The sequence below is a fragment of the Cyprinus carpio genome, chromosome A3 (assembly GCF_018340385.1).
Source record: "Cyprinus carpio isolate SPL01 chromosome A3, ASM1834038v1, whole genome shotgun sequence".
Classification (NCBI taxonomy): domain Eukaryota; kingdom Metazoa; phylum Chordata; class Actinopteri; order Cypriniformes; family Cyprinidae; genus Cyprinus; species Cyprinus carpio.
Genome location: NC_056574.1, coordinates 5,382,558 through 5,394,873, shown reverse-complemented (window position 1 = coordinate 5,394,873; position 12,316 = coordinate 5,382,558). Strand labels below are relative to the sequence as shown.

The following is a 12,316-nucleotide window of genomic DNA, read 5'->3' as shown; positions in this document are numbered from 1 at the left end:
GTCTTTAATTATTTTTATAATTTTATTATTAAAGTTTAATTTTAGAATTGTAATCCCTTTATTTTATTAGATATTCATCTTTTATTTAACAGCACAATTGCGTTGCAGTTCTTTTTTATTATTATACTTAAGAGATACTTAAGAGAAAATGTGTAAAGACATGGAATGTCCACTTTAAAATCCAGGTTCAAAGTTTTTTTTTTTTTTTTTTTTGTAAAGATTTAAAGACCCTCATAAGCAACTATTTCTATTGGTATCAGAGTTTTGTTTTTGCCTGGATGTTTCAACAGCAGCAATATGAGATGTTTATGATGCAAACCCATCAGCTATATATCTGACCTGCAGGACGAAGCGTGAGACTGAAGTGGCTCAGCTGAAGAAGACTCTGGAGGAAGAGGCTAAAGTTCACGAGCAGGTGGTGGCAGAAATGAGACAGAAACACAGTCAGGCCTTCGACGAGCTCAACGAGCAGCTGGAGCAGGTCAAACGGGTACGAGACGCTCTCCTTCACTCACACACACGGAAAACACTCATCCGACGTGTGATTAGCAGCATCACTCTGAGTCTCCACGTCTCTGTGTGTAGAATAAGGTGTCGGTGGAGAAGACCAAACAGGCTCTGGAGTCGGAGAGGAACGAGCTGCAGATCGAGCTGAAGACGCTCATGCAGGGCAAAGGAGAGTCCGAGCACCGCCGGAAGAAAGCCGAGACGCAGCTGCAGGAGCTGCAGGTCAAACACGCCGAGAGCGAACGCCAGCGCATCGAATTTGCAGAGAAAGTCGCCAAGATGCAGGTGAGAGAACCACAACTGATAGATAGATACTGCTGTACTGATACACCCTAGCAACCACATAACAACACCTAGCAACTGCCTAGTAACAACATAGTAATGCCAAGCAACCGCCTAGCAACACTCATGTTTCCCTGCAAAATAACGCTGTGTGTGATCTGTAGATCTGGTTGATTTCATATGTGAAAGTGTTTAAGTGCTGGTTGTAGTGACTGGCCGGTGTTTGTGCTGCGTGATGAAGGGTTAGCATTAGCGTGAGGCTAGCGCTGACGGCGGTTCTGTCTCTTCTCAGGCAGAGCTGGATAACGTCAACACTCTGCTGAGCGAGGCTGAAGGAAAGTCCATCAAAGCGACGAAGGACTGTTCATCTGTGGAGTCGCAGCTGCAGGACGTCCAGGTACGTACGGCGGCCCGCGGGATTATGGGATGTCTGTGTGCGCCTCGCTCGCTCACTGAACGCTGACCGTGTCCTCACAGGAAGTGCTGCAGGAGGAGACGCGGCAGAAGCTAGCGCTGAACACGCGCCTGCGGCAGCTGGAGGACGAGCAGAGCAGCCTGAGGGAGCAGCTGGAGGAGGAAGAGGAGGCCAAGAGGAACCTGGAGAAACAGATGAGCACCATGCAGGCGCAGGTACACAAGCACACAGGAAACCTGGGGGGAAATCCTTTCTTATAGCTACTTGATCTGGTTTGAAGACGTGTGATGAGCGTCTGTCTGTCTGTTCTGCTGCAGCTGGCCGAGATGAAGAAGAAGGTGGAGCAGGAGGCCAGTTTCCTGGAGAGCTCCGAGGAGACGAAGAAGCGCGTCCAGCGCGACCTGGAGGCCGTGACGCAGCGCCTGGACGAGAGGTGCGCCGCCTTCGACAAGCTGGACAAGACCAAGACGCGTCTGCAGCAGGAGCTGGACGACATGCTGGTGGACCAGGACCATCTGAGACAGATCGTCTCCAACCTGGAGAAGAAGCAGAAGAAGTTCGACCAGGTGACAGTGAAAGCCACCATAACGAGGAGGAGTTCGATTACTGGAGCCGTGCCTCTCGATGCACTGACTGAAAATAATTTAATCATCAAAATAAGACGATACAGCTACGAAATCAGGATGTTTCTTATTATAATTCATTTTTTGTGAATATATATGGAAGACTTATAGTGTAAGGAACCCCCCCCCCTCAACTTAAACACATTTATAAACATATAACATTTTAAACCCTTTAATGTTTTTTTTTACTCTATAGCTATGCAGTAAAATTCACTTTAAAGAGTCACCAATCTCCTGGTGGAAAACACACTTTAAAGTTGAAAATGACATGAAATGACCATTATATCCAGTAGATGGCAGCAGAGGATCACGCACTTGTCTAGTTTTTTTGTTTGTCTTGCTTTTGGATATTATTATAAAATGAATACAGCAAGTGCAGGAAGTCACAAAATCTAGTGTCATTTAAAAATAAATAAACAAACAAGCCCAGATGGCTTAGAAGGGTTAATTATTTAAATACAAATGAAGTTAATGGTATAATAATGCATTAAATATTTTAACCTTTTTTAGATTTTATTTCAAAACTACATTTTTCAAACATTGCCTTAAAATGTTATCTTTAACTGTAAAGCTGCTAAATACATTCAGCCAACACACGCTGAATTTAGTCTGAATCACTTAAAGCACAGCTCTGTTTTGACAGATTTAACTGATTAATTTGCATAATTTTTTACCCTCACGTTCGTCATTCCTGAAACCGTATACATGGACATTTGGTCCTCTTAGACAAACATAACTTTTCCTTTAAATTTTCAATGGATTACGTAGAGAAACCGAGCAAAGGGCGCGAAAACTCCTGATGAAATCAATAACTAAAATATAATCTCTCAATATAACTAAAAGGTTTTGCTCAACTGTTGACGTGCTGCTGTTTTCAGATGCTGGCTGAGGAGAAGTCCATCTCTGCCCGTTACGCCGAGGAGCGCGACCGCGCCGAGGCCGAGGCCCGTGAGAAAGAGACGCGCATGTTAGCACTGTCCCGCGAGCTGGAGAGCCTCAGTGACCTGAAGGACGAGCTGGACCGGACCAACAAGCTGCTGCGCGCCGAGATGGAGGACCTGGTGTCCTCTAAAGACGACGTGGGCAAGAGCGTAAGACGCTTTCCTGTCCTCAGAGACGTCAGATGATCGGCGGACCGGTGGACATCTGACGGTGTTTGTGGTTCTGTCTCAGGTTCACGATCTGGAGAAGTCGAAGCGTGCGATGGAGCAGCAGCTGGAGGAGATGAAGACGCAGCTGGAGGAGCTGGAGGACGAGCTGCAGGGCACTGAAGACGCCAAGCTGCGCCTGGAGGTCAACATGCAGGCCATGAAAGCACAGTACGAGAGAGACCTGCAGGGACGAGACGAGCTGGGAGAGGAGAAGAAGAGACAGCTGCTCAAACAGGTGCGCACTGAGCACCAGACATGTGCCCATTTCCTCAATTAATCAAATTAAATATAATATATATATATGAAATCTTGCTATATATATATATCTTCCAATTAATTGAGAAAATAAACTACCAATTACTCTATTATAATATAAGAAAAAATGTTTCTATTTAAAAAAAAAAAACTGACATGGGCATTTTCAGTATACATTCTTTTAATTTATAATGAAAAAATAAAATATTTTACATTATTTTTATATATATATATATATATATATATATATATATATATTGTGAGTAAAAACTATTTATAAAATCCTTTATAAAGACTTATTGAATGGGTATTTTAATATACTTATTAAATTTAAGTTAAGTTTAAATAAATTTTTCTAGTTATAGTAGCTTTTTTTTATTAATAAATAATAAGTTTTTGCTGTTGCTGTTCGTTTTACTTTTAAAAAATTTTTATTGTTTAGGTGTATCTGATTATTCAATGAAATACATTACCAATAAATCAGTTATCATATATAAAAAATATTCCTGTAGGTTTAATTTCATCTTTTGATTTTTTTAAAATTTATTTATTTATTTTTAAATCATATATTGTAAGAACTGTTTTTTTTTTTTTACTTTAAAAATTAATATAGGACGTTTTTTTCTTTAATTATTATTATTATTATTATTATTATTATTATTATTATTATTATTATTTTACATCCGATTATATTATACATTATATTACATAATATTATCCGATTAATCAAAGAAATAAACCAAGTAATTATTTTATCATATGTATAGTGGCACTAATATATTTTTTGCTTTTTTATTTTTTATTTAAAAACTAAAACTAAAATACTGGTAAAAAATTGTATATCCTGAATGCACTGTAACTCGTTTTGGATAAAAGCGTCTGCTAAATGCATAAATGTAAATGTAAAAAATAATACATTTTTATTATGTTATAATATATATTATATAATTTATTAAATTATATATCTGTTTAATCATTTAACCAGACTTGATTAATCAGTAATCAAGTTTAATCGGTGATTAACCGCTAATTGTTGCTGATTATTGTGATGTTGTGTTGGCTGTCAGGTGCGTGAGATGGAGATGGAGCTGGAGGACGAGCGTAAACAGCGCACGCTAGCGATGGCCGCGCGGAAGAAGATGGAGCTGGACCTGAAGGAGCTGGAGGCCGCCATCGACCAGGCCAACAAGAACCGCGACGAGGCGCTCAAACAGCTCAAGAAAGTGCAGGTTCGTCTCTCACACCATGAGCTTGATGACGGAGTTGAACGTATTATCTGTAGTAATGGATGTCATGCTACAGAACATCACTTAATAAAGAAGCAGTGGTTTACAGTGAATTTATAACAGCTAAGGGGCGTTGTTAGGTATGACGCGAAGCAACCCCCCTTAGCTGTTATAAATTAACTATAAACCACGGCTTCACAGGGCTTATTGCTTTTATAAAATGGTTATTTCATATGCGAAGTAAGGTTTCACAGAATAAAACAGAGCAAATAAAGTGTAGTGATATTAATAAAAACAGTATTCTTCCGCCAAACAATGTAGTTCCTCAGAAACAGTCGTGGTTCCAAAAAAGTGGTTGCCGAGCAACACACAGAAGTAAACAAAGGTGTATGTTACTTTGTAGAGTAATTTACAGGAGATTAGAACATGGCTCAGCCAATCAGAATCAAGGAGCGGAACTCTCGGCTTTATAAAGGAGCTTTAGGAGCTGCTTGTAACGATCAGAGCTGCGTCTGTGCTTCAGGCTCAGATGAAGGACCTGCTGCGGGAGCTGGAGGACACGCGTCTGTCCCGCGAGGAGATCCTGGCTCAGAGCAAAGAGAACGAGAAGAAGGTGAAGAGCATGGAGGCCGAGATGATCCAGCTGCAGGAGGTCAGTGTGTGTCTGTGTGCTCGAGAGTTGAGTCTGCCGTGGCTTCTGTCTGACGTGAGTCTGTGTTCGTCTGCAGGAGCTGGCGGCCGCCGAGAGAGCCAAGAGACAAGCGCAGCAGGAGAGAGACGAGCTGCAGGACGAGATCAACAACCAGGCCGCCAAAGGGTGAGCGAACATCACATACACCAACACACGTCAACAATACTACTGAAATACTGCTACAAAATCTTCTATTGTTATTAAAAATATTATTCTTATGATTGTTTTAATGGAAACTGTTTGATCCAGCCAAAAATGTTTTAGATTTTAAGGAAATAAAAGTTCAGAAATACCTAGGGGGGAAAAATAAAAAAATATATATTTTTCCAGTTTTCTGAAGGTTATTACTTTTTCTATATGATTTCTATAAAAGGCATATAAATTATAATGAAACTGATTTGTAAAACATTTTTATTGTTATTAGTTTGTATATTACTTTCCTTGCTATTTTATTTTATGAACCATTTCAGTCTAAAAAAATAAAAAATCTTTTTGAGAAAATGTGATTCAGAACTACTAAAAAGAAAAAGAAAATGACAATAATAATATTTTTTTCAGTGTTTTTAAAGATTATTGATTTTTCTTTATGATTACACTATCAGGTATATAAATTATAACACAACTTCTAAAAATGAAATATAAAAAGACATTAAAAAATTATTTTTGATATTTATTTTTGTATTATTCACCCTACTATTTTAATATTATATGAAATATTTTTGATCCAAACTTATTCATTTATGGATTTATGATTTTATTTATGTATTTTTAGGAAATATGATTTACTGAAAAAGAATTAAATGTTCTTATAATGTTTTTTTCAGAATATTAATTATTTTTAGTTATTTGATTAATGTAATATATATATATATAAAACAAAACAAAAATAGATTAAAAAATGCAAGACTTTTATTTAAAAAAGTCTTCTATGATAATTAAAAAATAAATACACTAGGCACAATTTTGCACAAACACAACTGAAACCTGAAAAACAGTAGTTAAAACTGACAGATTTCTGCTGGCTGACATGCTGTGGTATAACGGCCCATAATGCATTGTGTTTGTGTTGGTGTGCTCAGCTCTCTGGGCTCGGAGGAGAGGAGGCGTCTGGAGGCGCGCATCGCTCAGCTGGAGGAGGAGCTGGAGGAGGAGCAGAACAACACAGAGCTGGTGAACGACCGGCTGAAGAGAGCCCTGCTGCAGGTCAGGAGCGCTGCGAGTCCCGCCGCTGACCTCTGACCTCCACAGCACACTCACCACAGTCTCTCTGACGCTTCCTCCACAGACGGACCAGATCAACGTGGAGCTGACGGCGGAGCGCAGCACCTCCCAGCGTCTGGAGGGAGCGCGCTCGCAGATGGAGCGCCAGAACAAAGAGCTGAAGCTCAAACTCACCGAGCTGGAGGGAACCGTCAAGAGCAAATACAAGGCCACCATCGCCGCCCTGGAGGCCAAGATCGGCCAGCTGGAGGAGCAGCTCGACCTCGAGACCAAGTACAACAAACACACTCACACACCAACATCAAGACATAGACATTTTAGACTGTTCACCGTGCAATATATGTATGCATTTCATTATTCAGAAATATACAAATAAATAATTACTGAAACTGCAATGAAATTTATTCTAGGTTATACAATTTAGCTCAACAAATAAAAAAATGATACAGTTAACAATTCATCTATTTATTCTATTTATCACAATACAGATGCAAATAGGAAACAAAAAAAACATAAATGTACTGACAAATATAATCATATTTAGACATTTTTAGACTATTTACCATACAACATATGTATTTTATTATTAAAAAATATATACAAATAAATATAGATACATTATTGGATTTTAACTAAATGTAACATGCTTTAAATTTTAGATTAAAATTAATTACAATATAGATACAAATCAATAAATACATATATGTTTACATAGAAACTTATACAGATATTTTGAGATTTTAGACTATTTACCACACAAGATAGGTATTTTATTATTTGGAAAATAAACAAATAAATGAATTAATACATTAAAATAGAAAATAAATCATTAAATGAAATTTACACTGACATATGATTATATTAGAAAATAACACTTATTTCAAATTTCAGATTAAAAGCAGATTAGTTACCTACTAACTTGTACATTAAGATCTAAAAATAAAAATGTATACAATTCTAGTTTATCAGTTCTGTATTTTATATACAGTAAATATAATAACATTTGAAAATTACAGTTTTCAGATTAAACGTCATCAATTTCAAATTAAAAATAGGTCTACTAAAAACATACACAGTGATTCATCTCAAAGTAATGGATGATGTTTGTATTCAGAGAGCGCCAGCAGGCCTCAAAACTGGTGCGTCGTGCGGAAAAGAGGCTGAAGGAGGTGATTCTGCAGGTGGACGACGAGAGACGCAACACGGAGCAGTATAAAGACCAGGTGATGCTCAGCACAAGCTCTGTGCTCAGGGGTCAAGGTTAGTGACACTAACGTCTGTCTGTGATCTCCTGCAGTCTGAGAAACTGAACAGCCGCATGAAGCAGCTGAAGCGGCAGCTGGAGGAGGCCGAGGAGGAGGCGCAGAGAGCAAACGCCAACCGCAGGAAACTACAGCGAGAGCTGGAGGACGCCACCGAGTCTGCCGACGCCATGAACCGAGAGGTCAACAGCCTGAAGAGCAAACTCCGGTGCGTCACGCATGCTGCACCATAAATACAGCATTATTAATCATTCATTTAATTAATTAAAAAGACATATATTTCATCAGAATTATTGCACATTCACATCAGTGTTATTAAACATAACTAAAGTAACAGTGTTATTTTAATATATATATATATATATATATATAATTTTTACTTAGAATTAAGTTAAAGTAATAAAATAAATAAAAATAAAATAAAATTATAAATAATCATGTAGACTTATTTAAAAAAAAAAAGTCTCATATTTTTAGTAGTTTAAGTAAAACCATAAAAAAAAAAATATAAAATGTTACTTGAAACAAAATAAATGTTAACTGAAATAAAAGAAATTATAGCTAAATTTGTACATGGCTGCCAGAGCATATTTGTAATTGTTGTTTTGTTTTGCTCCGTCTAAAACTGAAATAAAAATGATTCAAAAATATATAAAAAATACATATAATATATTTGAATAATAATTTACATTTTGAAGATGAATTACTAAAATAGCTATTTAATAAAACTGAACTTTAGTTTAAAAATGTAATTAAAAACTAAATGGACATTAAAAAAATTTTTCTTTTAGTTCAATTTGAAGCACTAAAATATCTACAACTAATAAAAATAACAAAAACACAACATCATGATTAAACATATTTAACTAAAATCCAATTGAAAATGGCTAAGACATTAAACATTTATTTTTCTATAGATCTATTGTTTTATTCATTTCTCTTTATTTTCTTCTATTATTTAGTTTTCCTATAATTCTGATTAATCAGGAATGAAGTATGTTATCTTACTGAGGTCTGCCTGTGATCAGATGCGTGTCTGACATTGTAATGTGCGTGTTTTGTGTCCAGACGCGGCGATCTGCCCTTCACCATGCGCCGCATCGTCAGCCGATCGGGAATCGAGAGCGATGAAGACCCGGAGGCCAAGACCGACACCCCCGAACCCAAACCCGAGTGAAAGAAGCCGAACCGCAGCGTTCCCTCGCAAACACACAAACACATACACACAGGTCTCGGACGACAACGTCCTTGAAAACTCAGAGATACCTTGTCTTTTTTTGATTTTTGTTCTTATTTTAGTGCCATAGTGTATTCGCACACACACACACACACAGTGGTTTTGTTTATTATCACACACGACAGCTTCACTCACACCGAGGACCAAATTTGTGTTTTCATGTCATTGTCTAGAATAGAAAAAGAGCGCAATGATATTTTTGTGTTGTCGTGTCAGTCAATTGTGGTAGCTTTTCCGGATCTATTTTTCTAACTGAAGTTAAAGGATTAAAAGATGGTAAAGAAGACAACTGATTTGAAGGGGACCAAAGCAAAATTGCTTTCTACAAAACTGTATTTTATTCATACGTTTTTATAATGGTATACGGATGAACATAGCACTCGCTCTGTTGCACCTCTGCTGGTGAATAAAAGATTGTGTTGAGAATTACAGATCGTATCTACACTCACACACAAATAAGGCATTTAGTAAATCAAACCAGCACCGAGAATATTAAAGATTATCACGCCACCATATATGCACATGAAATGGAAATGTTTTATCAGACTGTTGCGGCGGGTTGAAGGAATAAAGATGGAGTAGGCAAAGCACGAACTCATTTAGACGTGGCACTATGCACTATCGCCTTAAATCTACTATTTGGATATTTTCTGTTCCTCTTTTCCTTCCAGTATATGTGTCTTTATTGAAGTTCAGGGCATGAAGGGTGGAGGGTTGACGGTTTCTCTCGCGCACACACTGTAAACGCTGAGCACGGCTGAGCGGGGGCGGGAATCCGCCGTTTGGCGGGAGTTTTTAAAAAAAAACATGGAACGCCTCCATGGCTACCTCTGATCACGTTTAATACTCTGTGACGTCATATTTGATTACTCTGCGATCTGTGTTCTCGTTAAGATCAAAGGAGAGCGGATTTGAGCGGACCCTCCTCGAAGCTCGTGCTCGGTTTCTGCTTTTTTTTTCTGCTCACACTGCTGGGAAGTGAGAGAAATTGATTATTATTGATTATGTATGGATAGATAGAGCATTTCTCTCTCTCTTATTCTCATCGCCTCTCATTAATGACTTTGTGATGTTGTGTTATGTTCTCTCTCTCTGCAGCTCCTGAATGATATCTGGAGAGATTTGTCATGAATTGTTGGTATAATGATGCAATAAAATGGCTTTTTCAGAACCGCTTTAGCAAGTGTCCTTGACTTGGTCTTGTTTTGTCCTGCTTTTCTAACATTAGTTACAGTTTAAGACAGAATAACTAAATACAGACGCCTGGACCCTTCATTCATTCTCCATCACCGACGAACCTCTTCGTTTTCCACCAAATATTTATTGATCATCTTTATGAAAGTCAAAATATATTTTCTCTTTCTCTTTTCATTATTTAGCCAGTCCCGCGTAGTGTTGCTAGGCAGATAAAACCATTTTTTTCAAAATAGGTTATGAATCATGTTTAATGTACAGAACCTAATGTAATAAATATTATTTAACTTATATCAAGGGCGTAGGTTTGATTTTGATATTGGTGGGGACATGACAGCAGACAGCAGCACCCCCATCCAACTACAATATTTTCGCATTTCTTATAGGCCAACATACTCCTATTATTATTATTAATATTATTATTTAAAAAATAGCTTTTTATGTTATCTTATTGATTTGACAATAATTAGGCTTCACAATTTTTGTTATCTTATTTAAACCCAGCAGCACTAGGTGGCTTAATCACGCTGTACATCACTTTATTTTAATATTAAATATGAATTGGACCAATGATGATTCTGAAAGAAAACCTTCACGCGCATCTGATTGACAGCTAAACCGCACGCTCTTATTTCAGTGTTGGCTTTTATTCTGTGGATATTTCAGATTTGCACATTCAGGTAAACAACATAAAAGTTAAAGTGTGTACATTTTATCATTCAGCTGAACTGTGCACGTTTAAAACAGTTTGCCTAGCTGTATGTTAACATTCTGTTATGTGCGTTCTTGAAATTCAATTCAAGTTATTTGTATAGCGCTTTTTATGATACAAATCGTTGCAAAGCAACTTTACAGAAAATTAAGTTTCTAAAATATTTAGTAGTAGCTTATCAGTGATGACTGTCAGTTCATGTGCATACGGCAGAAATGTTCGGAAAAATCAATAAAAGACGTAAAAAAAACAGACGATTAACACTAATAACAGCAATTATGCAATCAAACTTATAGCAAAATGTGGTAGTTCTGTATGTTGTCTCTGGGTTAGCATCATCTGAGGGGTTGGCATCATCTCTTCTCAGGTGTTCTGGATCCAGACTGGAGCTTGTGTAAATCCTAGTTACCACGGGATGTAAATCCCAGCAGAAACAGAGTAACAAATAGAGACATAATTAGCGTAGCTGCTGTTCCAGCCAAGTAAAATTAATTAGTTTAACCCAAGTTAAAGAATAATAATGTGCATTTGATCAGATATAACTGCAGTCCAAAATTATGAGATGCATTATTTGAATGCTTGGCCAAAGAGATGTGTTTTTAATCTAGATTTAAACAGAGAAAGTGTGTCTGAAACCCCGAACATTATCAGGAAGGCTATTCCAGAGTTTGGGAGCCAAATGTGAAAAAGCTCTACCTCCTTTAGTGGACTTTGCTATCCTAGGTACTATCAAAAGTCCAGCGTTTTGTGACCTTAGGGAGCGTGATGGGTTGTAGCGTGGTAGAAGACTAGTTAGGTACGCAGGAGCTAAGCCATTAAGGGCCTTATAAGTAAATAATAATAATTTGTAACTGATACGGAACTTAATATGTAGCCAGTGCAGAGACTGTAAAATTGGGGTAATATGATCATATTTTCTTGACCTGGTAAGGACTCTAGCCGCTGCATTTTGGACTACCTCTAGCTTGTTTGAGGATGCAGTGTATTACAATAGTGCAGTGAAAGAGCGCAGTTTTCTAGTTTAGATGCCGGAATTACAACAGCGGTAACACATATTTAATTGTTTGATCAAAATTATTGCTAGGGGCAATTTTGTAATCGCGGGATATTAAGGACATGCCAAATTCAACGCCCTTGATATATATTAACCATCAATTATGTTAAGCAATTGTAATCATTACTGAAGTAAATGCTTTCTTTTACGAGTTCTTTGGGAATTTAGGAGAGTCTCTCTAGCTGTCCTGTAGAGTATGCTCATGAAATGGTCAGTAATCTGTTTTGGGAGTTACTAAGCTCCGCCGCGAGAGTGCGCACATGACCGCGCAGCTGAAGCGCTCCAAAGTGGTTCTGAGAGGGTTTATCTGCTTTACACTGAGCGAATCTGCACCCTTTCATCTCTGTGTTAAAGATCCTGTCTCACTGAGATTTTTTTTTACTAGTTTGTTATTTTATTTTGCGAGATAAACATTAAGCTTTGTTGTATGTCATAATTCTCCATTCTCATTTATTCTCAGATAAATGGTTCATTCATTCATTCTAA

General features: G+C 37.5%; 1 protein-coding gene across 2 annotated transcripts in view; it reads left to right on the top strand.

Moving 5' to 3' along the window:
* LOC109079138 (myosin-9-like) overlaps nt 1–8,919 on the top strand; it is a 45,706-nt gene extending 36,787 nt beyond the window's left edge. For both annotated transcript variants that reach the window (XM_042734150.1, XM_042734144.1), the window contains 15 exons: nt 346–490; nt 586–792; nt 1,082–1,186; nt 1,267–1,419; nt 1,522–1,770; nt 2,706–2,918; nt 3,001–3,213; nt 4,301–4,462; nt 4,983–5,111; nt 5,188–5,276; nt 6,230–6,353; nt 6,436–6,644; nt 7,486–7,594; nt 7,669–7,841; nt 8,702–8,919. In XM_042734150.1, the coding sequence (XP_042590084.1) occupies nt 346–490; nt 586–792; nt 1,082–1,186; nt 1,267–1,419; nt 1,522–1,770; nt 2,706–2,918; nt 3,001–3,213; nt 4,301–4,462; nt 4,983–5,111; nt 5,188–5,276; nt 6,230–6,353; nt 6,436–6,644; nt 7,486–7,594; nt 7,669–7,841; nt 8,702–8,810 (2,389 nt within the window). In that variant the 3' untranslated portion in view covers nt 8,811–8,919. The remainder of the gene's footprint in view (nt 1–345; nt 491–585; nt 793–1,081; nt 1,187–1,266; nt 1,420–1,521; nt 1,771–2,705; nt 2,919–3,000; nt 3,214–4,300; nt 4,463–4,982; nt 5,112–5,187; nt 5,277–6,229; nt 6,354–6,435; nt 6,645–7,485; nt 7,595–7,668; nt 7,842–8,701) is intronic.
* The last annotated feature ends 3,397 nt before the right edge of the window (nt 8,920–12,316 follow it).